The sequence below is a fragment of the Hylobates moloch genome, unplaced genomic scaffold (genome assembly GCF_009828535.3).
Source record: "Hylobates moloch isolate HMO894 unplaced genomic scaffold, HMol_V3 SCAFFOLD_11, whole genome shotgun sequence".
In the NCBI taxonomy this organism is placed as follows: Eukaryota; Metazoa; Chordata; class Mammalia; order Primates; family Hylobatidae; genus Hylobates; species Hylobates moloch.
Window position 1 is genome coordinate 14,845,006 of NW_026652286.1, and position 27,735 is coordinate 14,872,740.

General features: G+C 40.2%; 1 protein-coding gene and 1 long non-coding RNA gene across 3 annotated transcripts in view; one reads left to right on the forward strand and one right to left on the reverse strand.

Moving 5' to 3' along the window:
* Positions 1 to 639: 639 nt before the first annotated feature.
* On the reverse strand, positions 640 to 18,223 carry DEPDC7 (DEP domain containing 7). 2 transcript variants are annotated; one of them, XM_032167993.2, is made up of 9 exons: positions 18,081 to 18,223; positions 8,143 to 8,533; positions 6,381 to 6,508; positions 5,403 to 5,592; positions 2,624 to 2,835; positions 1,741 to 1,883; positions 1,426 to 1,551; positions 1,252 to 1,330; positions 640 to 960 (listed from the first exon to the last, which is right to left on the reverse strand). In XM_032167993.2, the coding sequence occupies exons 1-9, from the start codon at positions 18,151 to 18,153 to the stop codon at positions 767 to 769; spliced, it is 1,536 nt and encodes a 511-aa protein (XP_032023884.1). In that variant the 5' UTR covers positions 18,154 to 18,223; the 3' UTR covers positions 640 to 766. The 2 variants fall into 2 exon arrangements, with proteins under 2 accessions (XP_032023884.1, XP_032023885.1); XM_032167994.2 differs by lacking the exon at positions 18,081 to 18,223 and adding an exon at positions 17,524 to 17,992.
* A 133-nt stretch (positions 18,224 to 18,356) lies between these two features.
* Positions 18,357 to 27,735, forward strand: part of LOC131384557 (uncharacterized) — a 74,529-nt gene continuing 65,150 nt past the window's right edge. Inside the window, exon 1 of the long non-coding RNA XR_009215528.1 lies at positions 18,357 to 18,804. This is a non-coding gene — a long non-coding RNA (uncharacterized LOC131384557). The remainder of the gene's footprint in view (positions 18,805 to 27,735) is intronic.

The window sequence follows — 27,735 nt, forward strand, 5'->3', positions numbered from 1 at the left end:
CAAAATCATTTGAGATCATCATAAGATTTCAACACTAACTGCAAACCTGATATTAAGGAGTTGTAGGTTTATGTGAATGACAATGGTATCATGGTTTTTTTTTAATGTCCTTTTTATCATACACACCGACATTTTATACAGGAAATGATATGATATCTGAAATTTGCTGGGATGAGTGAGGAGTGAGGGAGGGTATAGATTAAACAAGGCTGGCCATGAGTTGGCAGTTGGCAGTATTAATGTGTACAAGCAAGAGTTCATTACTCTACTGTCTCCACTTTTATGTATGTTTGAAATTTTCCACAATAAGCTTGAAAAATTTTGTTTTCGGAAACATGAGGACAGTCTGATTTCTGATTTGTCTACAACTTAAGGTAATTAGCAAATTCTTTTTATCATAGCCTAAGTTTCTATCTTGCATCTTTAAGGAGTACCTTTCAAAACACAAACCCCACTCCTATTAACATGTAATTATTGTTTTCTTTACTGTTTAATGCTTTCTTATATAAATACTGCAATGTCATATCATCTAAATCTCTATTATGTTCTATAAAGCATTGAGCACAGTAATTATAAATCAACTCACTTAAGTACTTAACAGCAATATGCCATATGAATAATAGCTTCTGACACATGAAGTTATACAAAAAAATTTTTATTAAGTACAGTTTCAAATTTAGAGCTTCCACACTTACAAATGTGATTGGATATTTAGGATACATAATTTATTCTTAAAATACACAACTTATATACAGATATTAAAAACTCAGTCTCCAAAATGCTCAATAAAGATGTCTGGGTGACACTTATAGAATTGACCTAGTAATTTTTTCTTCTCTTTGGCAGAAAGTTTTGAATCCTCATCAATAGTTTTTAGTAAATTCAACAGCTCATCTTTGGTTGTCTTCTCTGTATTGTTGGAATAGTCACGTTGATCAATTCTCTGGCAATAAATATATCCTTAAAGTTTAAAAGTAAAAAGTTCAGTTAATGACTCAATTTCTCATATTTAACCAGAAAAATCAACAATATTCTTGTCTTTGTTTTTCTTCCCCATTTTGTAATATGCACTGAAGAGGGTAAGCACTGCTGACTTTCTAACCCTTGTAAAGTTGCTTAGTATGAATAACTCTGAGGAGAATGTTTTAAATTTGGTTGAAATTAAAGTCCAACTACTTATAGCAAAACATTTTCAAAAAACACCTGAAATTTGTTTTTGGAAGATCATGAAAATAATATTTCTCAGATTACCTGCATCTCTATTTGGATCTCTTCCGTTCTGTATGGCCATAAGCTTAACACTTACAATTTTATGTAGAGTTCCAGGAATCTTAAGAAAAAGAAGGGACATGGGACATTATTCAAATGCATTTTAATCTAGTGATCTATTACATAAGCTCAATTTAACTACTTTCACAATTTTACCTTAAAAACATCTTTCTGATGATCCATTAAAAAGAGTACCAGAAGATCTGTTTTGCCTTTGGATAAATTTTTATTGTCAACAACAGCTTTTGAGAATATCCTTTTCACAACCATTCGGTTGTCACTCTATAAAAATAAAACAAATATATCCAATAGTATATACTTAAGAGACAAGTTTAATATAAAAGGGAATATTAAATATTAATAGCTTTTATACATTTCAGCATACTTGATGCTGAAGATGGAATAATCTAATATTTAACCTGTAAGTATTAAGGATATTAAATACAACTAACAGTTAAACAAAAGACTTACTTCTTTCTGTAATTTAAACTGAGAAGGATTTGCTGCAACAGCCATGAAATACAGTAGTCTTCTAAATTCTTCTCTATTTTGGAAATCTAAAAGCTTTAGAAGGAGCTGGGTAGCTTCTAAAGCTATTTCCGTCTTCCCATTCACTTCAGCCAAAAGAAAAAAACTGCTTTTAATTGACCAAATATGACTCTATTAAAGGGAACAAAACTCAAGTTACAGTTTGAGTTAAAAAGTGCACTTATTCAAAATTATTTCCAAAAGCAAAAGCAAGACTAGGAATTAACAATGAATGGTGAATACCATAAAGGCAGCTTGTTCTCAAATTGGCAACTAACACCCTAAGTCCCTGTCATATAATATCTTCGGGCATTAAATCTAACTCTTAGCTTTGTGGATAAAATCCCATTCTGTTTTTCATTAATTCAGTACATTTGGGAGTATACCATGTGTACAATATTCATGTATCCAACTCTCCTTGAGAAAAATAGAAGAAATTTTCTGAAACCTCCAATTTGTTTCCAACAAATTATGTGGCTCATTGGTAGACAAAGCAGAGAGTCTGCCATTTTGAAGAGACTGAACAGGGAGTAATGGTGGTGCTGATAACTCTTCTAAAAAAAGAGAATTGCTGCTTTATGCTTAAGCTTCTGGTGAATGACAGCAGCATTATGCTCCTGGGTAACCAGAAGTTTCTGCATAACTTTAGAGCTTGTTAAAGCCTCTTTCCAAATGACCCCTAGAAGTTTTTGAACAAACACTTTCCATGAATTAATCCAGATCCACTCCCAGCTTGTAGTAGTAATATTTTGGTTCAGTTTGAGAACTAACTTTTTCTTGTTTCCTCCAAAAGATAAATGCTAGTATCCAATTAGATCTTATTTACCTAAGAGTTCTGCAATTCCATTATGAACGTCAGATAAGTGATTTAACAGAGGTTCCCTACTACTGTAATATCTGCCAATGGCATCAAACAGAAGTTCTTTCACTAAGTCTGTTCGGTCTGGTTGCTCAGGAAAGCTTCTGCTTATTTCCACCACCATCTGGTCTGGAAGGTATTCTAAACAGTCAATTGCTGCAGAGAGCCACTCATCTTCCCTATAGGGGAGAGGGGAAGATTATTTAAAAGGCAAGGGAAGATTATTTAAAAGGCAAAGAATAACAAATATACACATGGTACCTAATTCAGTAGCTATTTCATGCCATCAAGATAAATTTCTACATGAGCTTAAAAGATATGTGTAGTTCTTTTTAATATATAGCTAGATCACGTATCACATTTACAAATTCAGCTTAATATTTTCCCTTTATTTTTTCCTTTTTCATGAAAACAAACTCTCCACCACAATACAGAGGTGAAAAGAGCATACAAATTCAAACTCTACTCTTGCTCTTCACATTTACGATGGAGACCCAGAAACTCCAAGTTACTTGCTCAGGCCTCAGGCAGGACTAGATCCCAGATCTGAGTTCTGGGCCAGTATTTCTCCAACACAATGTTGCTTACTTCAGAGCTCTGTCTGTGATCTATTAGCTCTCCCTTTAGCTAGGACAGAATAGAGGAAGAAACGTTTCAAAATAATTACACATCAGGCCTGGCCGGTGGCTCACGTCTGTAATCCCAGCACTTTGGGAGGCTGAGGTAGGTGGATCACATGAGGTCAGGAGTTCGAGACCAGCCTGGCCAACATGGTGAAATCCCATCTCTACAAAAAATGCAAAAATTAGCTGGGTGTGGTGATGTGCCCCTGTAATCCAAGATACTTGGGAGGCTGCGGTGGGAGAATTGCTTGAACCCAGGAGGCAGAGGCTGCAGCGAGCCGAGATTGCACCACTGCACTCCAGCCTGGGCAACAGAGTGAGACCTCATCTCAAAAAACAAACCAACAAAATAATTAAATATCAATTATCATCTACAGTAAAATCCTGCTGGGTAACTTCAGAAAAATGTTACATTTCAAGAAATAAAGTAGCAAACTTTTAATATTCCATTTTTTATATCTATCTATCTATCTATCGTTAAAAAGCAATCAGTCATGTCCTCTACTGCCATACTGCCATGGACTCAGGACAACTAATTCAGCCAGGTGAGGTATCTCAGGCAGGTCATTTCACCTCTCTTGACATCAGCTTCAACTTTATATGATAAGATGATCTTTAAGGTCACTTCTAGCACAAATTCTGATTTTGTATATAAAAAGTACTAATTACAAGGCTGGGTGCAGTGGCTTACGCCTGTAATCCCAGCACTGTGGGAGGCCAAGGTGGGCAGATCACAAGGTCGGGGGTTCAAGACCACCCTGGCCAATATGGTGAAACCCCATCTCTACTAAAAATACAAAAATCAGCCAGGCATGGTGGCACGTGCCTGTAGTTTCAGCTACTTGGGAGGCTGAGGCAGAAGAATCGCTTGAACCTGGGAGGCGGAGGTTGCAGGGAGCTGAGATCATGCCACTGCACTCCAGCCTGGGCAACAGAGAGACTCCGTCTCAAAAAAAAATTTATTAATTACACAATGTTTCACATGTTCCTTTAGGTTATAGAAATGTGTTATATCTGCAGAATTCAGTAACACATATGTTGGGATTAACTTTTTCATATAACGCTTTAAGCTGCCTTTTGGCATTCAACTGTTTATAGTATTAATAGTTCTTTGGAACGTAGAATTAGTGAAGTACTGAAAATGTAATTGTATTCCTTTCAAACATTTTCATCCCCTTAACTAGACTGGAACACTATCTGCTAAGGCAAAATAATAAAAAATTAAGCTAGAAAAATCTGATAACTTATTTTAACCGTCAATAATTTTTATAGAAGAGCCTCAAAGTTATGAGTAATGCAGAACTCTTCCTTAAGGAAAAAAAAAATCTTAATTCCCTCAGCATCTAAAGTTAAGCCTTCAAACCTTAGGATTTATATTCAAGAGAGTAGTAACTGGAATGAGAGAGTTACTTTCATTGTATTTTTTTTTTTTTTGAGACAAGAGTCTCACTCTGTCACCTAGGCTGGAATGCAGCGGCATGATCTCAGCTCACTGCAACCTCCACCTCCCAAGTTCAAGTGATTTTCCTGCCTCAGCCTCCCAAGTAGCTGGGATTACGTGCCACCATGCCTGGCTAATTTTTGTATTTTTAGTAGAGTCGGGGTTTTACCATGTTGGCCAGGCTGGCCTCGAACTCCTGACCTCAAGTGATCCGCCCACCTTGGCCTCCCAAAGTGCTGGGATTACAGGCATGGGCCACCGCACCCGGCCTTATTGTATTTCTTTAATACAACTAGTTAAGTAAATACATATGTAACAGGTATTCTAGGTATGTAATCAAAGGATCTCAATAATCTGTCAAATCTGTTTCTATTCTTCCAGGTCCCTTTGAGGAAATCTTGAGAGTCCAGACAGCTCTACATTTTAACAAAGATAAGAAGCTAAAGCATAATTTTTTTTTTCACTTAATGTGCAAGTTACATGTGAAACAAAAATGAGTATGAAAAATGAAACAAATCTTTTTCTAATTTTGACTAATGTAATTTTGTTCTTCACATTCTCAAATACTGATAACAACAATGCATATCTGATCCTACAGAAAAAAGAATAGAACAGATTACCTTAAAACCATTATCTCAATCTACCTACAAACACACTCAAATTATTATGTTTTTCCACATACTGAGAGTCACTATAAGCCTTGAGAATCCCTCGATCCAGATAGTTACTGCTGTTGACCATGGTGGACTGCCTCTTAGGTTGAGGAACTTTAGGTACAGCCTCTTGCTGTTTCAGTAAGGAGTCAAGAAGTGGAAGGTCTACAAGTTGTAGTAGACGCCCAATTGTTTCTTCTTGCCACACTTCATTAATAACTACACAGGAAAAATGACAAGGTGAAAAGTAACAATTAATAGTTACTATATGCTCACCATAATATTTTTCTAAGCAGGTCTAAGCTAGTAAATTTGTGGCCAAAAAGAAAGAAAAAGTCAACCTTATGAAGAGCTTTCTTATAACAAAGTAAAACAATCCAAGATTTGTTTAGAGTGTAGGAGAATAGGCTTTGGACAACAGGAATTCTTTTCATTCTTTGTACTGTAAAAAGCAATCTGTCAGAGATAAGAGATCAAGTCATGTAACATGTTAATAAGGACTCTGGAAGAAAGAATGATTCATTCAAGCTAAAAACTTGTTTGAAACTATTGGCTGCAGATTATTCCACTCAGTGTTTCCACAACTGGAATGGGGGAAAGTGTGGAAATTAAAGTCATTAACTATATTCCATTGCCACAGACAAGGAAGAACCGAAGAATTCTGTTAATGTTTTAATGTAATTTTCAAATTTTATTTGTCCTAATAAAATCTTAGGAAAAGAAATATCTGAGAGCATATTGTCAATACAAATCTGCATGCAAAACATCTCAGATCTGAACCTTTGCCAGCTGATCGGACAAAAGTTAGTGTTCAAGAGTTCTAACACTGATCTATTTGTTAAAGATAATAGACTTCTGTTAAAATTGAATATAAACAGCTTTAATACATAGTGCACTCTTTCTCTGTACTTTGAATATTTAAAATCTAATAAAGATTAAGATTTAAAAATTTTAAATAACTTTGAAGTTAGTCTTCTACTTCTTACTTTGCTTCATCCTTAGCTTACCTTGCGGAGACAAGGTTGCAGAGATATTTACATGAGGGGAGTTGGCAGGCTTTAAACTCAGATTTTCCCACAGGTCCTCTAAACTGGCTGATTTGATATCGGATGACTTAAATAATGCATCTGCATACCTAAAATGAATTTATTTCAGAAATGAACATTTACTAAGCCCACAGAAATATTTTAGTATTTGAGAACTAAGAGTTTTCTACAGAGTTATGCATTTCAGAGCAAAAACACAACAAATCCAAATTCTAAGAGTAGAATAAATTATAAAAACACCCACCTTCTTTCTCAAGCATAAACATATTCTGTTCTCCTTTGAACATTTTCTTAGATTTAACTAATTCAATGACTAAAATCTTAGTCACCAGTTTAAAAATGCGATCAAACATAACTGGACTTCATTACGTGTACTGGGTTTATCAGTTATCTCTTTGTGGGGCATTCTTTGGTGGACAGTACTTACCGTTTTCTAAATACAGATCTACAGCCCTTTACCTGCAATTCTGAAACCCAAAAAGCTTTGAAAATCAAAGGTTGATTTAGAGCTCATATCATGACAAAACCTGTCCCGAGACTATGATAACTTTAATTTATCCCGGTAGTATATTCTTTTGTTTACCACAGAAATATCATTATGCTCATTGATTACCAGATGCTGTCCCAGATGCCTCCAGGGATGTTGAACCACATATATGTACAAGATAACTTTTCTAAATGCTCCAAAGTTCCAAATTCCTAAATGCATCCGGTCCCAAGCATTTCAGATAAAGTGTGTGGACCTGCATCTGAAAGTTCTGACTGTGCCTTACTTTATCCTCATATTTCCTTTCTACACAAAGAGGTAAATTTTATCATGTTTTAGTTTGGGTTAAAACATGTAAAAATGGGCCAGGCGCAGTGGCTTATGCTTCTAATTCCAACACTTTAGGAGGCCAAGACGGGAGGATCACTTGAGCCCAGGAGTTTCAGACTAGCCTCGTCTCGAACCATAATGGGATTCCGTCTCCACAGAAAAAAAAAAGAAAAGAAAAAAAATTAGCCGGGCATGGTGGTGCATGCCTGTAGTCCCAGCTACTGGGAGGCTAGGGTGGGAGGATCGCTTGAGCCCAAAAGGCAGACAATGCAGTGAGCTGAGATCACACCACTGCACTCCAGTCTGGGTGAGAGAGTAAGACCCTGCCTCAAAAAAATACACACACACACGAAAATGAATACACTAAAACTCTGACTTTAGGTCAGATCTGAATTATAAGAGCTTCAATTATACCTCTGTCACCACTGCAGTTTAGCTGAGGGTAACAAAGGGGAAAAGATAAAGTTGGTTTACTTCATGACAAATAGCTGTAAGTTCATTATGCATTATCACCCACATCCATTTCAATCACTGGATTCCACAATTCTGTCTCCCCAGTTTCCCTTTAAATAATTCCTTCTTCTCTCCCACCGCAATCTGGGTTTCTCTCTGCCTGCCTTCGCTATGTTCTCAAACCAAGTGGTATGAGAACACTTTTTACACTGTAACTATAACCTGAAGCAGGAAAATCAGAGTGTGTTGACTGCTTCTGCTAAATATAAAATATGACTAGGAGATACCCAATAAAGTTAACAAAATTTATCGCACTTTATCAAATTTACCCACAGACCCATATTTTAGCTACATTTACTGCTAAAAATGTAATATAAAGCCAGTAGGCATCTCATAAAAAGGTAGACAAAATCCTGCCAATATTCCTGTGATAATCTAACATCATATACCAACCTGGAAGATGAATATAGTTTGTTCTCTTTGCCTAACTGACTGTCTTGGTTAGGTATTGTGGTGAATCTATAAAGGCTGCAACTACTATCTTCAAATGTAGGTTTTTTGTCTTTTCCAAAGACTTTGGTTGGAACCGCTTCAAATACTTTGTAGTCCATAAGCGCTTGACACACTCTCACCACTTTGGCCCGAGGAATATCTACATCACCAAAATACTTATTCTGAATTAGGTGAGAAAAAATGACATCCACAGCTTCTGAACCAACAAAGCAGTCATTATGTCGTTTTAAACGGTGCCTTCGTTTTTTCACTTCCACTTGTGTTTGAAGAGTGTTTATGATGCTGCTCCATACATACGTGGCTCCAAATGGCTTCTGAGCTACACTGAAACCTAGAAGGAGAAAAATCATAGAGAAACTGGGATTTAGTACCTTGTTCATTTGTAATAAGGTCTAAGCAATCCTTAGGCAAAAATGTAGTAATTTCCAAAGTCATTGATAAGGAGCAATTATGAGGGTAGCTTATTGAAATACTGTTTTAATAGCAACTCATTAAAAAATTTGGTACTTATTATATGCCAAACACTGTTCTATATGCTAAGATGCAACAGTAAGCAGAATAAGTTCCCTGTTCTCAGGAACTTAAGACTTTGTAGGAAGATAAAGACAATCCATACACGTTAGATCAGTGCTGAGAAGAAAAATAAAGCTGGATAAGATAAGGAATACTACTTTAAATGGGATGTCAGGATAGACCTGTGTGATAAGGTTATACCTGAGCAGAAACTCAAGTAAAACCAAGAAGCAAGAAGCAAGCTGTGCAGACATCTGGGGAAAGAGCAAATGCCCTGAGGTGGGAGTGTGCTCTGGTAGGATAGGAGGGAGGTCCGCACAGCCAGAGTGGTGTGGGGAGGGAGAGGAGAACAGGAAGTCAGATCAAGGAGGGAGAGGGGCTGGAGTTTGAGACTGGGAGTTAGGAGGACACATCAAGTAGGACCTTGTGGCAGTTACCAGTTACATACAAGAATTCTATTATATGTCTTGTGTAAATTATCTAATCTTCAATAGGAACCTATGAGGTACGTATCATTTCCATTTGAGAGATGGAAAACAGAGTCACAGAGGTTACATGGCACTTCTAGATATTATATTGAAAGAGGTAGTACTGGGACTTGGCTCATGTTTTATATGATTTTGAAGTACTTATGAGTCATACACACACACACACACACACACACACACACACACACAGTCATGCATCACAAAACAACATTTCTGTCAACAATGGACCACATATAACAGTGGTCCTATACAATTATAATGGAGCTTAAAAATTATTGTTCCTATCTCTTGCTGTACCTTTTCTATGTTTAGATACACAAGTACTTATCACTGTGTTACAATTGCTTACAGCATTCAGTATAGTTCTGCAGGTTTGTGGCCTAAGAGCAACAGGCTATACCACATAGCCTAGGTGTGTAGCAGGCTATACCATCAAGGTTTGTGGAACTACACTCTATGATGTTTGCACAACAATGAAATCACCTGACAATACACATTTCTCAGAACATATCCCCATCATTATGCTACGCATGATTGTATAAACACACCACACACACACACACACACAATCATTGCAGGAATAAACTAATATTTTTAAAGCCTCCTATTATGCAGGCTTATGAGTTAAATACTTTGTATGCAGGGTAAAGTAACAATTTGGTTCCTGCCCTATAGGAGCTTATGACCTATTGCAAAGATAGAGTATGCACAGAAGTAAAGCAAGATTTTTGCCAAACACAAAAGGAGAAAAACAAACTTTCAAAAATATCCTATCATATTTTTCCTCATTGTAATTAGCAGATATTTGGAAATCAATAGGAAAGAAATCAGGTCTTGGGTTTTTGTAAACCGATGGAATAGATTCTAGTGAATCACTCACTTGGTGGTTGGCTGGCTCTCTCCCTTTTTTCCTTTCATAAAGAGTAGGCCCTTTAATGTGTTACACTTTTCAGTGATCCTCTGAAAATTCAGCAGTCCTAATTTAAGCCCCCATTTATGTTAAGTATATTACTTCCTTATTTTTAGGATATTTTGGCAGAGAAGTTGAAATTATTACTTCCTTTAAGATAGTCTAAAAAGGAAAACCATATGCATGAGTACAATGGTAAGGAAAAAAGGGAATTATAATTAAAGAAATTGCTACTTGAAATTATCTTCCTACTTTTTTAGGCAAAATAGAATGTTTAAGATGAAGAAAGAATAAGATAAGCTCCTGAAGGACATTATTAAAACTCTTTTACAGCCTGCCGAAGACGGTGAAACCCCCTCTCTACTAAAAATACAAAAATTGGTCGGGTGTGGTAGCAGGCGCCTGCAATCCCAGTTACTCAGGAGGCTGAGGCAGAGAATTGCTTGAACCTGGGAGGTGGAGGTTGCAGTAAGCCAAGATAGCGCCACTGCACTCCAGCCTGGATGACAAAGCAAGACTCTGTCTAATAAATAAATAAACAAACAAACAAAAACTCCTCTTAGTGCACTAGAGCCATAAATTATAAGTGGGTCATTTGAAATTCATCTCTTATGTTGCAATAAATATAAGGAGTACACTGAACCACTACACTGTAGCATAATTCTGTAGCTACTAGCAATTTAAACATCTTTATAGTGAAAATTAACAGCATATACACAAACACATAGCCCTTTATTGTTTATTTGTATATTTCTAACACCAAAAGTAGACGGGTAATTTACCACCTACCCATTATTATAACGTTGGTTTAAAATGATCAGCAAGATTTTTTTTTTTTTTTTTGAGATGGAGTCCCTCTCTGTCACCCAGGCTGGAGTGCAGTGGCTTGATCTCGGCTCACTGCAAGCTCCGCCTCCCGGGTTCACGCCATTCTCCCGCCTTAGCCTCCCAAGTAGCTGGGACTACAGGTGCCCGCCACCACACCCGGCTAATTTTTTGTATTTTTTTTTTTTTAGTAGAGACGGGGTTTCACCATGTTAGCCAGGATGGTCTCGATCTCCTGACCTCGTGATCCACCTGCCTCAGCCTCCCAAAGTGAGCAACATTGTTTTTAATTGTCAAATTTGTATTTTAAATTTGAAGATATTTCATAAGCCAGTACTAAACAAAGATGGAAGTAATTGTTGCCAGTCTTCCAAATATAATGTGACCTGTTTCAGGAACTGAATTATGGAGAATTGACTAAATAAATCAAGCTGGAATTAGATCTACTCTTGGTACAGTATTTAGTCTCTGTTGAATAGAGCAAGAATGAGGCATTTGATGGAATCTCAAAGTAAGTCCAGGTCATTCCTGGTATCCAGAACTCAGGAGTAGTTGTACTATTTCCAGCTATAATGCCTAAACATTGTTAGCGACTAATATTCTTAAATTCCTAAAATACCAGAGATTATAAACAAGATTTAAATAAACAATTTCAGCTTAATTTTTCAAATCTTATTAATAGCTAACATTTGAGTATTTACACTATGACAGGCTCTGTCTTCTCGAATTCTGATAAGCTTCTCTGCAAAATGATTATTAATAATGCTATTTTGAGGAAATTGAGGCTCCGTGAGTTAAACCTGCCCTCAGTTACACAGCTGATAAATATATACTAGTTTTTCCTAGTACTTAAATGTAAATATATGAAAAGTCAGCCACCAGATAAGTCGTTTAAGCATTAACCTTTCGTTGGAAACTTGGATTAAGTGAAACAGCTTTAAGAGAGCCAAGAGATAAACTCTAAGAACCCTTAACCAAGCTATTTAAAAACAGTAGTCACCACTCCTAAAATAAGGCAGGATATCATAAATTCTGTAATAAATACTACCACAGTACACAGGGTAAGACAGGAAAAGGAAGACATGCAAGATTCAAACTTTGATCAGACTGCCTTTTAAGAACCAATGAGACAGACTTTTGGACTAGTGATAATATAAAGATGAAACACTTAAGTCCTAATACTTGAGCTATAAGTAGGTTAGCATACAAATCCTAAATGATAAGGCTGAGTCACTTATTAATTACAGATCAATAAGACAGCAGAAGAGGGCGGTGAGAGGGGATATTTGGCCTCAGTGAGTAGAAAAGGCTAATCTTCACAGAAGAATTAAGAAGTAAAGAATAAATTTCCCCATATTAACTTGTGGGAAATTAGGAGGTTCTGCAGGTTGGATAACACTGCATAAAAGATTGAAGAACTGGTTAGAGCAGGAGAGTAGACACCTGTGAACCACAGGTTTCCAGAGTCCTCCAGGCATTATACAATACAGCCCTCACAGGTCCCCTCTGTTCTCACTGACCATTAAGTCCCAACCATTGCATCCTGGGATATTTCCCTTCAAGCACCACCACCCACAAACTAGCTCATGTTCATACAGATGCTTTCATACACAACGTACCCTGGACTTGACGAGTAAATGTGCCAAAACCCATACCAGGATGATCTGCTTTTTAAAATGCTGACTTCACCAGCTGAACATATATGGTTTGAAACTTATTTATTGTCCTCTAAAAGCTGAAATGAATATTGGTATAGCAGATGAAGATGACTTACTGTGATTTCTAGACAGGATTTAAGAGACCAAAAATAGACAATGAATATTTTTTAAGTCTTGCAACCAAACCTCACTTTCATATGAACTAAACAACGTTTTAAAATCCATCACTATCTACATCTTGATGCTTCCTTACATTTGGTCAAGGATTTTTTTTTCTTTTTCTTTTTTTGAGACAGTGTCTCATCTGTTGCCAGGCTGGAGTGCAGTGGTGCAATCTCAGCTCACTGCAACCTCCAACTCCCTGGTTCAAGTGATTTTCCTGCCTCGGCCTCCTGAGTAGCTAGGATTATAGGCACGCGCCACCACGTGCAGCTAATTTTTTTTGTATTTTTAGTAGAGACGGGGTTTCACCATGTTGGCCAGGATGGTCTCGAACTCCTGACCTCGTGATCCACCCACCTCAGCCTCCCAAAGTGCTGGGATTACAGGTGTGAGCCACCACGCCCAGCCTGGTCAAGCATTTTCTAAAAGCATCATAACAAATGGAATCAAAGAGTTTAGAGATCAGCTGTAAAAACTCTGGATAAGAGACAATCTCTGTAAGTAGGTTTCTTCATCTACTGATAAAATAGTTGAACACAATATTTTAGGTTAGTTTCAGGTCTAAACTGCCAGGTCAGGCACAGTGGCTCACGCCTCTGATCCCAGGACTTTGGGAGGCCACGGCGGGAAGATTGCTTGAGGCCAGGAGTTCGAGGTTACAGTGGGCTAAGATTGCACCACTGCACTCCAGCCTGGGTGACAGAGTGAGATCCTATCTTTAAATAAACTGATTATAGGAATGTAAAGACTGAAATTATATCTCCTCCATTTAGATAAGGACATTGAACACCAAATATGGCAGATGTATATGCAAGAAAGGAAGTATATGGACAAATTTGACCCTACCAGATACAAAACCTTTTGGAAGGTTGCCTAACAAGGCTCAGAAATAATTTAATTATCTAGCCTACAACACATAGTCTCAAGCACTATATAAATCTAGGCTAGTTAACCTTCATTTTTCAAGCAGTCTCATCCTTATTTGCTTAAAAACAATAGCTATTTTTCAAAAGCTGCCCTTCACATGTATTTGAACTCTACCATAAAAAATGTTTACCAACAGTAAAAGTTAAACTTCTAAGGTAATATTGAACACTTATATATATGTGTAGTACCAGTAATAATCATCTTCACTTCTAAGAATTCACATTAAATAATCAAGTCATAATAATTCCCTAAAAATGTCAAGAAATTACATTTACCCAAAAATTAGGGATAATCAGCATCAACCATAATCCACCTTGTCAGAAACCCTAGTCCTACTGTGAAAACCTATTTAAAGGGAAAACAATTGTATAATCACTTCAAATAGTAAGATTATATTAAATCTTTAGAAGTAGATCAATATACACATTATAAAATTGGATCCCAACCTAAGGTAAACATACACACAGAATTGCTAAAACACACTACCTCTTAATGAACATATAACAATTTTGTTTGCATTCTCGGTCTTTAGACTGGACTTAAAAAAAAAAAAAAAAAGGAACTGAATCCAGACAGCTGATGTTTCTCCATAAAACTTTTAAGAGATGGTGAGCTAGTGCCTGATTTCTTTCAGATTTCCTGTTTACAGAGGTTTAAATTATTTAATTGCCTTACAGATTGCCTCACTATAATACAATTGGTTAGTCAATATTTGTTAGTTGTTAATTATTGCTAACTATGAAAAAACTTACTTTTTTTTCTCTTTTTTGTCATCCAGGCTGGAGTGCAGTGGTGTGATCTCGGCTCACTGCAACCTCTGCCTCCTGGGTTCAAGCAATTCTCCTGCCTCAACCTCTCGAGTAGCTGGGATTACAGGTGTGCGCCACCAAACCCAGATAATTTTTGGATTTTTAGTAGAAATGGGGTTTCGTTGCACTGGCCAGGCTGGTCTCAAATTCCTGGCCTCAAATGATCCACCTGCCTCAACCTCCCAAAGTGCTGGCATTACAGGTGTGAGCCACTACACCCCGTTCATAAAAAAAACATTTTTAAAGGAAGGTTAACCCAGTGGTTCTCAGTGGGTGATTATAACCCCCACAGGACACGTCTGGAGACATTTTTGATTGTCACAATGAGTGTGGGTATTGCTGGCATCTAGTGGGTAGAGGGATGCTACTAAACATCCTACAATGCACAGACAGCACCCACAACAAAGAAAACGTCAGTAGTGCCAAGGTTAAGAAACCCTGGGTTGACTGAATACTGTTCAGACATGGAAACTTGTGCTAATGCAGCAGACACAGTGCTAGGTGCTGTGACTACAAAGAGTTAGACCAGTGTGGACTCTGCAGTCTCAGGGACCTGAGTTCCGTTGGGTCCATCGTTTACTAATAACACAATCTTGGGCAAACTGCCTAACTTTTCTGTTGCAAAACAGAGCTAACTCCACTCCTCTCACTCATTACGAGGATCATGAGACAGTATGTTAACGTGTCTCGCAAAATGTCCAGAAATTAACAGAAGTATCACCAAAAACAAAAGGAGGAAACTGTCACAGTCTAGAAGAGTAGACTCATTACACGACAACTCAATGTAATATAATATCTTGGATGGGATCCTGGAAGAGAACATTAGGCAAACACCAAGGGAATCTAAGTGTGGACTTCAGTTAATAATTATATGTATCAATATTGGTTCATTAATTATGGCAAATGGACCATACTACTTAGTGAATCTATTCTAAAATTTTAAGTTTATTTTAAAAGTAGAAAGAAAAGGGAGGTATCTTTCTTCCTCTTCCTTCCTCTGAACTCAGAGGACACAGTCCCCAACCTTAGGAGTTTACCTTTTATTTACTGCTACTACCTGGATGATAATGTCAAGTTCTGAATAGTATTCAATCACATAAAGGCCACCAGGAGATGAGAAGACAAGATGTGACACATACCAGAGGATTTAACTTTTCATCAGAAAATAATACAGCTATAATCCTAGACCATTTAGGATTTAAGAGAATTTTAATAAAGATTTTTTCAAAAGAGGTTTTAAAATATTACTCAAAGAATTGTCAAGACAACAAAGAAAAAGGACATTTGTTGGATAGTAACCAAAACCTCATGAAAATATTAATAGATAAATGTAAAGAGAATTGTGTTTATGGTGTTAAAACTGGACAGTTGTGACTGAGTGGAAACATTTTCTATACTATGATCCCAAGATTACAACACTTTTACTGGATATTGGTTCTGGTAGTCCAAAGTTTATTTTCCTGCTAGTTGGCATTAGAGGCGTCATGCTGAAGACTGCGATTGCCTCTGAAAAGAAGGGTGCAGGTAGGTAAAAGAAGTCTCTACCAACGAGAAAAATTTAAGATATCTACGAGAATTATCAGCAAAAGCAGACATTGGTCCCTGCTTTAATTCACACAGATTAATGAGACAGCATATGGGAAGTACTTTGAGCTCCCTGGAAAAGTGATACCAGGCAAACTCAAAGAATTAGGTTACAGTATAAAGGGATAACAGGATAACAGACTACTTTCTTGTTTGTCATATTAAAAGACAAGTGTTTTTGACGTACTGGCTGAAGACTGGCATATAGATCTCATTTCTTGTACATAAATCAGGTCCCTGGTCATTGCAGCCCCTTTAAGGTAAGGGAGAGTTACTAATCGGTGGAGAAACAAAAGTACAAAGCTGCCTGCCAGAGCACACAGAAAGAGAATGGCAAAGAACCAAGAACCGTGTGCTCCCATTACCTTGCTCACTGGAACTATGACAAGGCAATTAAAGGGTGAAAGAAAGGCTAACAAATGTTACCAGGTCGGGATTCCAGCGGTAGCAAGCAAAACGAGTGAGAACAACAGCCGGCCCCTCTCCGTTCACTGCAGCTGGTGTGCCGAGGACAGTGTTCCTTTGATTCCTGATAACCAGCACTTCAACTCTTCCCTTAGAGAGTTATCTACTTAATTTCTGAATCCATACTTCCTTACACCATCTAAGAACCTGTTCACAAATGCCCAAAGCTCCAGAATTGGTATTTCAGCCATTAGAGAAAACACGGTACCATGTTTTTATTTTAAGCAGGTGACATTTGGGAATCTCCTTCACTGAGTAAGTGGACCCAAAAGATTTCTCAAGACTGTTTTCAATGTCATTTGGTTTTAAATTCCCAAATGTCTTAGCATTTGTCTTCTCTTCACAACATAAATCAAGGAGACATTCTCAATGTGGCCACTATGTGCTTACCTGAATCCTTTACATGGGAGCAGACTAAGGTCAATATTATTATGTTTCTTAGAAAAGGACAAGTGAAAAATGGTTCTCTATCATAATCTGTCGTTAGCATTTTGAAGATTTAAACGAGCATTAGTAAGTCAAACACAAGAGTGGGGCCACTGAGAAGCACCAATTTGACCCAGAGGAAGGAATCACAGTTTCACTGGTTGGTGTTTTTACAAATGAAAGGCTTTTGTCAGAAAGGGAACCAATTCCTACGACATCCCAGACTGGAGCTCCAGAAAGGGGAAAAAGTTGTAATTTAACCAAAAGAAAAAAGCCAAGTGTTATCTGAATATCTTAACAGTTATCTGAGTCACCCCTATTAACTGAGTTGTTTGTAGATCTGCTATAACCAGCATTGTAGAAGTGATATCCGATTCTGTTCATGTGTTTGAACATTTAAAGAAACCAGGATCCTAAATCAACTGCCCCCAAAAGACACGATTAAGCCGGTGGCAGAATTTGCCAACTTCCCTCCTAATTTCATGTCACTATTTTTTTAGCCAAAAACTTCTATTCACTAAAATACTGCTTATACATAAAGTGTTAATAAATACCTTTTATGCCAAATTCCTGCCAGTAGAACTCACATAAACCTCTCATCCCTCCCAGGAAGAGTCTGGGGAGACAAGCTGACTCTTGACTCCTAGCAGTCTGGAGAACAAAGTGGGCAAGGGAGGAGCTCGGCCCCTGGCCATACTGTGTCGTCAAGGTTTGTGGTTGAGACAGGGGGCAAAGAACTACACAAATTCTAGATCCCACACTTGTCACCGGTAGCACCGCGAAGCATATCCCGGAGCTCCCCGGCGCGTGCCTGGCACGTTAGCGGGCGCACAGACCAACGCGCGGTCAAGTTGAGAGTCTGGGTAGAGAGAAAAAAGCTGGGCTGTGCGGGCGGGCTCTGCCGCCTGCAGCCCACCAGCCAGAGAGGAACCCGATCCGCCCGCTCGGCGGGGGCGTTGGCCAAGTGGTCGCAGCTGTGCTGGGCTCGCCCAGCCGGCCGTTGCCAGGCGCAGGCGGCCGAACGCCCCACGCCGCCCGCCCCGCGCCGGGACCCAGCCCGCGCACCCCAGCCCGCCCCGCGCCATCCCGGGCGGCGGTCCTCGGCACCTACCGGGAGGCCTGTGCGTGGGGCTGTGGAGAGCCGAGAGGTTCAGCGCAGCAGCCTTCTCCTGCACGGTGGCCATGGCCCTTGCTCCCCGGACGCCAACTCCTCCACCAGCTTCACAGCTGCCTGAGCGCCCGTCTGTTAACTGTGCGGGGCGTGGCTCCCTGCAGGCCCCGCCCCCGCTGCCGGTCACGTGTCTCTCTGGCATCCACTGAACGTAGCCCGCGGCGCCAGCCATCCAAGTTTCCTCGGGCGCGACGCCACGCGAGCGGTGGCCGTGGAGAGAGCGGTTCCCTGGGCCGGCACCACGGGGCCCGCGGCTCACACCAGCGGGGTTCGAACCGCGGCCTGCCCTAGATTAACTCGGGACCAGGCCGGGCGCGGTGGCTCACGCCTGTAATCCCAGCACTTTGGGAGGCCAGGGCAGGTAGAGCACCTGAGGTCAGGAGTTCGAGAGCAGCCTGGCCTACATGGCGAAACCCCGTCTCTACTAAAAATACAAAAATTAGCCGGGCTTGGTGGCAGGCGCCTGTAATCCCAGCTACTCGGAAGGCCGAGGCACAAGAATCGCTTGAACCCAGGAGGCGGAGGTTGCAGTGAGCGGAGATCCACCACTGCACTCCAGCCTGGGTGACAGAGCGAGACTCCGTCTCAAAAAAAAGAAAAAGTCGGGGACCTGGCAAGCTGCCTAACTGCTCTGTGCCTCGGTGTCCTCACCTGTGATGCGGGGGTAGGTTTAGTACCTGCTTCACTGAGATGTTTGTTTTTTAACGAGGTTTATATGAACCAATTCAGGTTCAGCATTTAGTAACTGCGTCCGGAACGTAAGTGCTTAAAATTATGTCATAGTAGTAGTAGTAATAATGATAATAACAATAATAATCGAGTTTTTCAGATGTCCCTACCTGTACAGAACAAACAAATCCTATGTGGCTCAGGAGAACAATGTCTAGAGGTCACAGGAGGGCAGAGCGAAAGACCCTGGGACTGGCTGCCAGGAAATCTGTGCTGCCTCCAAAGGAACTGTGGTCGGGTGGGTAGGGACAGTTTGCTGCCGTTGGAGTGAAGGTGGGGAGAGAAAAGGAGGAAGGGCTGTTAATGGGACACGTCTTAGTTACTTGGAAGTTGAAGCCAGGCCAGGGATCCAATGCTGGATACCTCTGAAAGGATGAGTGGTCTTAGAGACCAATAATCCAATTGCCAGACGCTTGCCCTTTTTTTTTTCTTTTTTTTCAAGTTTGGGAATTTTGCAATGATTTTCAAAACGATTGTGATGTCTTCTTAGAAGGAGGATGCTTGTGTGATTTAGGTGTAAGTTAGAACGGTGTTTAAGTGGGAGTTCATTATTTAGCTTATTGGAAAGAGCTTCTACATGGGGTTGTTTCAGAGAATACATACTAAGAAGCTGTGCCCCTAGGGACTTGGGTTTGTGGGTGGGAGGTGGGGGCCAGTTGCTGCTGCTAAGTGTTAGGAAAAAGCTGGCCAGGCATGGTGGCTCATGCCTGTAGTCCCAGCATTTTGGGGGGCCCAAGGAAGGGGGATCCTCGAGGTCAGGAGTTCGAGACCAGCCTGGCCAAGATGGCGAAACCCCTACTAAAAATACAAAAACCGTCCAGGCGTGGTGGCAGGCACCTGTAATCCCAGCTACTTGGGAGGCTGAGGCAGGAGAATCACTTGAATCCAGGAGGCGAAAGTTGCAATGAGTGAAGATTGTGCCACTGCACTCCAGCCTGGGTGACAGAGTGAGACTCCATCTCAAAAAAGAAAAAAAAAGTTGCCAACCGGTTGGCAACCTTTTTTCAATGTGACCTCTTCCCCTGATGGTAGTAAAACCCTGCTTTACTTCTGTTTCAGGATTTTCTTTGTAATCTCTCAATTGGCTACTACTCACAGAAAGAGGATGCATTCAGGGCTGGTTTCAGGCACCCGGTATACCAATGAACTTTATCCCCTGCTGTATAACTATTCAGTTATAGAACACACAAGTACTCCCTCACTGCATAGGAGGGGGAAAAAGCTCATCTGTCTCAGAAGACAAATCTTGACAAACACTAATATTTGAAAAAGCCTGGTGACCTCAGTGACCATTATGATACTTTATATAACATTTCAGAGAGTTTTTCACCAGCTTATGCAATAATTGTTTACCTCTTCTGGAATGCCGAAATGTTCTTCTCTACTCAGGTACTTTCTACAACCATGGGATAGGAAATGCCTACCCCTTTTCCCACTTTCTTGCCTGGACAGATTTTTCCAAGTTACCCAGATGTGTTTTTCTCTGAGCACCTGTAGCACTTATCAAATGCATTACTATTCATCTCCTGCTTGTATTGATACTTTCTAATTATTACAGCACACACATATCTTTTTTTTATTATACTTTAAGTTCTAGGGTACATTTGCACAACATGCTGGTTTGTTACATATGTATACATGTGCCATATTGGTGTGCTGCACCCATTAACTCGTCATTTACATTAGGTATATCTCCTAATGCTATCCCTCCCCCCTCCCCCCACCCCACGACAGGCCCCAGTGTGTGATGTTCCCCTTCCTGTGTCCAGGTGTTCTCATTGTTCAATTCCCACCTATGAGTGAGAACCTGTGGTGTTTGGTTTTTTGTCCTTGCAATAGTTTGCTAAGAATGATGGTTTCCAGCTTCATCCATGTCCCTACAAAGGACATGAACTCATCCTTTTTTATGGCTGCATAGTATTCCATGGTGTATATGTGCCACATTTTCTTAATCCAGTCTATCATTGATGGACATTTGGGTTGGTTCCAAGTCTTTGCTATTGTGAATAGTGCTGCAGTGAACATATGTGTGCATGTGTCTTTATAGCAGCATGATTTATAATCCTTTGGGTATATACCCAGTAATGGGATGGCTGGGTCAAATGGTATTTCTAGTTCTAGATCCTTGAGGAATAGCCACACTGTCTTCCACAATGGTTGAACTAGTTTACAGTCCTACCAACAGTGTAAAAGTGTTCTTGTTTCTCCACATCCTCTCCAGCACCTGTTGTTTCCTGACTTTTTAATGATCGCCATTCTAACTGGAGCACACACATACCTTAATTGCCTAAGAAAATTGGAAAATTGCCGGGCGCGGTGGCTCACGCCTATAATCCCAGCACTTTCGGAGGCCGAGGCTAGCGGATCACCTGAGGTCGGGAGTTCAAGACCAGCCTGACCAACATGGAGAAACCTCGTCTCTACTAAAAATACAAAATTAGCCAGGCGTGGTGGTGCATGCCTGCAATCCCAGCTACTCGGGAGGCCGAGGCAGGAGAATCACTTGAACCCAGGTGGTGGAGGTTGCAGTGAGCTGAGATCGCGCCGTTGCACCCTACCCTGGGCAACAGGAGTGAAACTCCATCTCAAAAAAAAAAAATTGGAAAATTGTCCAGGGCATGGAGCATACTTTAACCTCTTGGACTTCTTTTAGCATTTGTGCATTGCTGGGCAAATAGTAGATGCTCTGATTGTCCCCATCAAAATACAGAGCTTTAAAAAATATCAGTTTCCTACTTTTTAAAGTTTAAAGTTCAGGAACTTCTAATAGAAAAAGTTCTTTTAAAAATCCCAACTGGGTGAGGTGGCTCATGCCTATAATCCTGGCACTTTGCGAAGTTGAAGCAGGTGGATTGCTTGAATCCAGGAGTTTGAGACCAGCCTGGGTAACATGGCGAAACCCCATCTCTACAAAAAAATACAAAAAATTAGCAGGGCATGGTGGTGTGCGCCTGTAGTTCCAACTACTTGGGAGGCTGAGGTGGGAGGATCGCTTGAGCCCAGGGAGGTGAAGGTTGCAGTAAGCCAAGATCGCGCCACTGCACTCCAGCCTGTGGGACAGAATGAGACCCTGTCTCAAAAAAAACAAAAACCCTTTCATAACTAACAAGTATCACAATCACACACTTTATGACGTGAAAGGAAATTTCTTTCATCCCTTTCTGATTAATCAGTGCACAGCTGCAAAGACTTTGGCCTTTTTTGTTTTCAGTGCCATAAAACTACCAGCAGCATACACCCAAGCTGTAATCTTTGCATAGTATTTTTTATTTTCACTTACAGAGTGCTTTAAAACCACTTTTATTGATTATTTCACCAACAAGTATGTCAAGTCAGTATATGTTTAGCATATGGGAAAAACTTCACTTCATCTAAGCTTGTCTAAGATCAAACTTGTCTAAACCTATCAAGAGGTAGGAAACAGCAGAAAGTTTATGATTCACTAGTCTGTTCTGGTGCAATCCAAAATTCACCCCCCAAAAATTTTAAAAAACCACCAACCCACTTCCCATTTCTGTGGCACTGTAAAACAGTGATGAGTAAAAACTCTTCCATAGTTTTTTAACTTTGTTATTAAGATGGCAATATAATATCATCCTTTCACTATTAAAACATCCAAATTGTAATCTTTAAATTTCCATCTCAAATTTTTGCTAACTCAAATTTCAGGCTCAGGCCAGGCGCAGTGATTCATGCCTGTAATCCCGGCACTTTGGGAGGCCGAGGCGGGTGGATCACCTGAGGTCAGGAGTTCAAGACCAGCCTGGCCAACATGGCAAAACCCCATCTCTACTAAAAAATGCAAAAATTAGCCAAATGTGGTGGTGGATGCCTGTAATCCCAGCTGTTCGGGAGGCTGAGGCAGGGAGAATTGCTTGAACCTAGGAGGCAGAGCTTGCAGTGAGCCGAGATCGAGCCACTGCACTCCAGCCTGGGTGACAGAGCAAGACTGTGTCTCAAAAAGAAAAAAAAAAAAACAGAAACAAAACAAAAAAAAATTTAGGCTTATACCCTAATCAAGGCTCACCCTACCAAAAATTGCCATAGTAGTGGACTATTTGAGTTTAGGAAACTTACCCCTCTCATATACACTCCCAATTTTGGTGCCAAATGGCAGGGCAACTGGGCACTGAAAACAGAAGGGAATAAAGCCTGTTTTCTAGAAAGGATGATACATAGCAAGATTTTCCTCCATCAAATAAATTTTGAGCTATAGTACATTACATGATGGATATATTTGGAAGGGCAAAGGAAGACTTGATACTAGCCTTGAGGCTTTTTTATTTTTATATCTTTACCTTTTTTTTTTATTGAGACAAGGTCTTGCTCTGTCACTCAGGTTGGAGTGTAGTGGTGTGAACACGGCTCACTGCAGCCTTAACCTCCCCGGCTGCAGCTCAAGTGATCGTCCCACCTCAGCCACCCGAGTAGCTGTAGTCATCACACCTGTGGTAGTGCACCACCATGCCTGGCTAAATTTTTAAAAGTTTTTTGCAGAAAAGAGATCTCACTTTGTTGCCCAGGCTTTCAATATTAAATATACACCACACTGAAAATATTCTCTTCTGTCCCTTAAGAAAGAAGATTTTTCTCAGAGATAGTTTGCATTATTTGGTACACATTTGTTCAAATGACTGCATTTCAACAGGTTTACATACATCTGCTTATAATTTGGAAGACACAATTTAGATTTGGATGTCCTTATGATGGCCTTTTAGATGGACTCAGACCCTGGGTCTATGAAGACTTTAGAAATACTCTAAAAAACACATTCAAAAAGAAAGTTTTCTAATGATAGTGTGTAGAAGCCATTAAAAATGTAGATTTCTGTCCCCCACACTGTGTTCTGATTTACCACTTCTGGGGTGGAAACCCTGAGAATCTCTGTTGTTTTCTCTTCCATTGTGATAAAATACACAAATTTACATCTTTTTTTTTCTGTTTTTGAGACAGAGTCTCATTCTGTCTTCCAGGCCAGACTGCAGTGGCTTGATCACAGTTCACTGCAGCCTCAACCTTCCAGGCTCAAGTGATCTTCCCACCTTTGCCTCCCAAGTAGCTGAGACAACAGTCACGTACCACCATGCCTGGCTATTTTTTTCTAGTCTTTTTAACCTTTTATAGAGACGGGTTCTCGCTCCATTGCCTAGGCTGGTCTTGAACTTCTAGGCTCAAGAGATCTTCCCCGTTGGCCTCCCAAAGTGCATGAGCCACTGTGCCTGGTCTGCATCTTTTTTTTTTTTTTTTTTTGAGACCGTGTCTGGTTCTGTTGCCCAGGCTAGAGTGCAGTGGTGTGATCTTGGCTCACTGCCACACCTCTGCCTCCCAGGCTGAAGCCATCCTCCCACCTCAGCCTCTGGAGTAAAATTAGCCTGACTAATTTTTGTATTTTTTATAGAGACAGGGTGTCACTTTGTTGCCCCTGTTGGTCTTGAACTCCTGAGCTCAAGCAATTATATGAGGGGTAACTGCCTTGGCCTCCTAAAGTGCTGGGATTATAGGCATGAGCCACAGTGCCTGACCCCTGCATCACTTTTTTTTTGCCCTGAGATGGAGTCTTGCTCTGTTGCCCAGGCTGGAGTGCAGTGGCATGATCTCAGCCCCCTGTAACCTCCATCTCCCAGGTTTAAGTGATTCTCCTGCCTCAGCCTCCCAAGTAGCTGGGATTACAGGTATGCACCACCATGCCCAGCTAATTTTTGTATTTTTGGTAGAGACAGCGTTTCACATGTTGGCCAGGCTGGTCTCGAACCCGCCCACCTTGGCCTCCCAAAGTGCTGGGATTACAGGTGTGAGCCACAACACCTGGCCCTGCCCCCCTCCCCGCCCCACATCATTTTTAACATACACTGCAGATGATTACAGTACAGAATTTCAAAGAAGCACATTTTGAGGGATATTCCTCTTACACCTGATAAAGTTTCCTTTTACCTAATAAGGATTTTTTTCACAAAATGTAAATTCCAAGACAGGAGAGATTTTTATCTTTTCTCTTCACTGTTATATCCTTAGTAGTTATTAGTTCAGAATCTGGTTCATAATTGGCTCGCAATAATTTTTGTGAATGCCTGAATAAATAATTTATTTTAGATACAGTAAGTTTCAATTAAAAAAATTTCAAATATACAGTTTTTGGTATACTATATATTTATTTGATATAATGGTATATCCTAAGTTTTCTTTTGAAAGAAGCATAAAATCTTTAGTGTTAATTTCTGTACACGTTTACTTGGATATTTAAATCATAGAAGACTGAAGAATAAATTTCTTAATAATGAAGTACCCCTCATATAATTTCGAATACAAGACTTTAAAAGTTTTTTTATTCATTTGAATCTATGGGTGCTATGGAAGAATTAGAATAAATCATATTCACCATAGGTATTTTGCACAAGTATTCCAGTTATCCATGGTCTACCCCCTTTGACTTTTGTATAAGTCATAAATGAATAATGACCCTTCTCATGGTGTACATTAAAGGGCTGTTTTACTCTTTTGTTTTATACAAGCTTCAATTAATTACAAACTAATAGATATGATGACCAATATTTACAACATAATGTCTACAGTAAAGTTCTGTGACATTTTGAGCTTACTAATAAATAAACTATGACAATTGTAATTTTATTGAGGCCCCCAGAATTTGGCTTAGATCAACTATTTTCTCTTTTACAAATGGAGTTTCTGCTTTTCCCCTTACAAAATAGATATAGCTTTATTTTTCTTTTGAGCTAACATGTAAAGACTGAAAAATTACTACTGAATATTTAAAGCTACAAAAATTTTTTAAAATTTTAGATACTGATTTATTTATTTGAGACAGGGTCTCCCTCTGTCACCCAGGCTGGAGTATGTGGCAGGATAATAGCTTGCTGCAGCCTTGAACACCCGGGCTCAAGCAGTCCTCCCAATGATGCCTCCCAAGTAGCTAGGACTACGGGCATGCACCACCACACCCAGCTAACTTTTAAAAAAATTTTTTGTAGAGACAGGGTCTCACTATGTTGGCCAGGCTGGTCTTGAACTCCTGAGCCCAAGCAATCCTCCTACCTTGGCATCCCAAAGTTCTGGGATGACGAGTGTGAACCACTGTGCCTGGCCCGTAGGTATTTGATTTCCCTTAAAAAAAAAAAAAAAAAGAGACCAGGCACATGGCTCACATCTGTAATTCTGGCACTTTGGGAGGGTGAGGTGGGCGGATCACTTAAGCCAGAAGCTTTAGGCCAGCCTGGCCAACATAGTGAAACCCCACGTCTACTAAAAATTCAAAAATTAGCTGGGCATGGTGGTGCACACCCATAATCCAAGCAATTCGGGAGGATGAGACACAAGAATCACTTGAACCCGGGAGGTGGAGGTGGCAGTGAGCTGAGATCATGCCACTGCACTTCTGTCTGGGCAACAGAGCAAGATCCTGTCTCAAAAAAAAAAAAAAAAAAAAAGAAGAAGAAGAAGAATTTGAGTTACTGTTAATAAATTGTCCAACAGTCAATATCCAGTCAAGAACAGCCATAGTTCTACAGTGAGCCGTGATCACACCATTGCACTCTAGCCTGGGCAAAGAGCAAGACCCTATTTCAAAAACAAACATGCAAACAAACAAAAAACAGAATAACTATAGTTGAGAGCCATAGCCACAAACTCAGAGCTGAGTACTTGGCTTCCAGAACATGATTCTGAGTATTTCTTTTATCTTACTGGTTGTTATTTCTTGGTCTCCTTTCCTTTGACATCTCCTCTTCTCCCTGCCTAGTAATGTTGAAGCGTCCCAGGGCTCAGTCTGTTGTCCTCTATTCACTCCCTCAGTGATCTTATTCAGTCTTGTGGTTTTTAAAACCGGCTGGATATGGTGGCCCATGACTCTAATCCCAACACTTTGGAGTCTGAGGCAGGAGGATCACTTGAGGCTGGAAGCTTGAGATCAGCCTGAGCAACAAAGTATGACCCTGTCTCTACAAAAAATAAAAAGTTAGCCATGCAGCCTGGGGAACATGTCAAAACCCATCTCTACTAAAAATAAAAAGTTCTCTGAGCATGGTTGCATGCACCTGTAGTCCCAGCTACTTGGGAGGCTGAGGTAAGAGGATTGCTTGAGCCCAGGAGATAGAGGCTGCAATGAGCCATGATCGTGCCACTGCACTCCGCCTGGGTGACAGAGTGAGACCCAGTCTCAACAAATCAATCAAAATATTTGAAGACTCCCAAAATTATATCTGTACTCTAAACCTTTCTTTGAACTTCACCCTCATTTATCCTACTGCCAACTCCACTATCTCCACTTGGATGGCCAGTAGGCACCCCAAACTTAACATGGTCCCACACTGAACTACTTCTCTTTCCCTTCTAGGTCTGCTCCACAGGAAACTTTCTCCAGCTCAGTTAAAGGCAGCTTCCACTCTAGTAGTTCAGGCAAAAAACTTGGAGTTATTCTTGATTCCTCTCTTTCTCTCATACCCTCCACCCAGTTCATGAGGAATCTGACCATGTCCCACAGCCTGTATTCCTACCACCCTGGCCTAAGTAACAGTCACCTCTTACCCGGATTACTGCAGTACCTTCCTAATTGGTCTTCTTGCTTTTTTTCCTCTTTGCACCACCGTTTTTAGTTTCCTAACAAAGCAGCAAGCATAGTCCTTAAAACATAAGTCATGGAGACCGTCCTGGGCCACATGGCGAAGCCCCATCTCTACAAGAAAGACAAAAATTAGCTGGGCATGTTGGTGTATGCCTGTAGTTCCGGTTGCTTGGGAGACCGAGGTGGGAGGGTCACTTGAGCCCTGCAGGTGGAGGCTGGAGTCAGCCATGATTGCCAGCCTGGGCAACAGAGTGAGAACTTGTCTCAAAAAAGCAAAACAAAACAAAACAA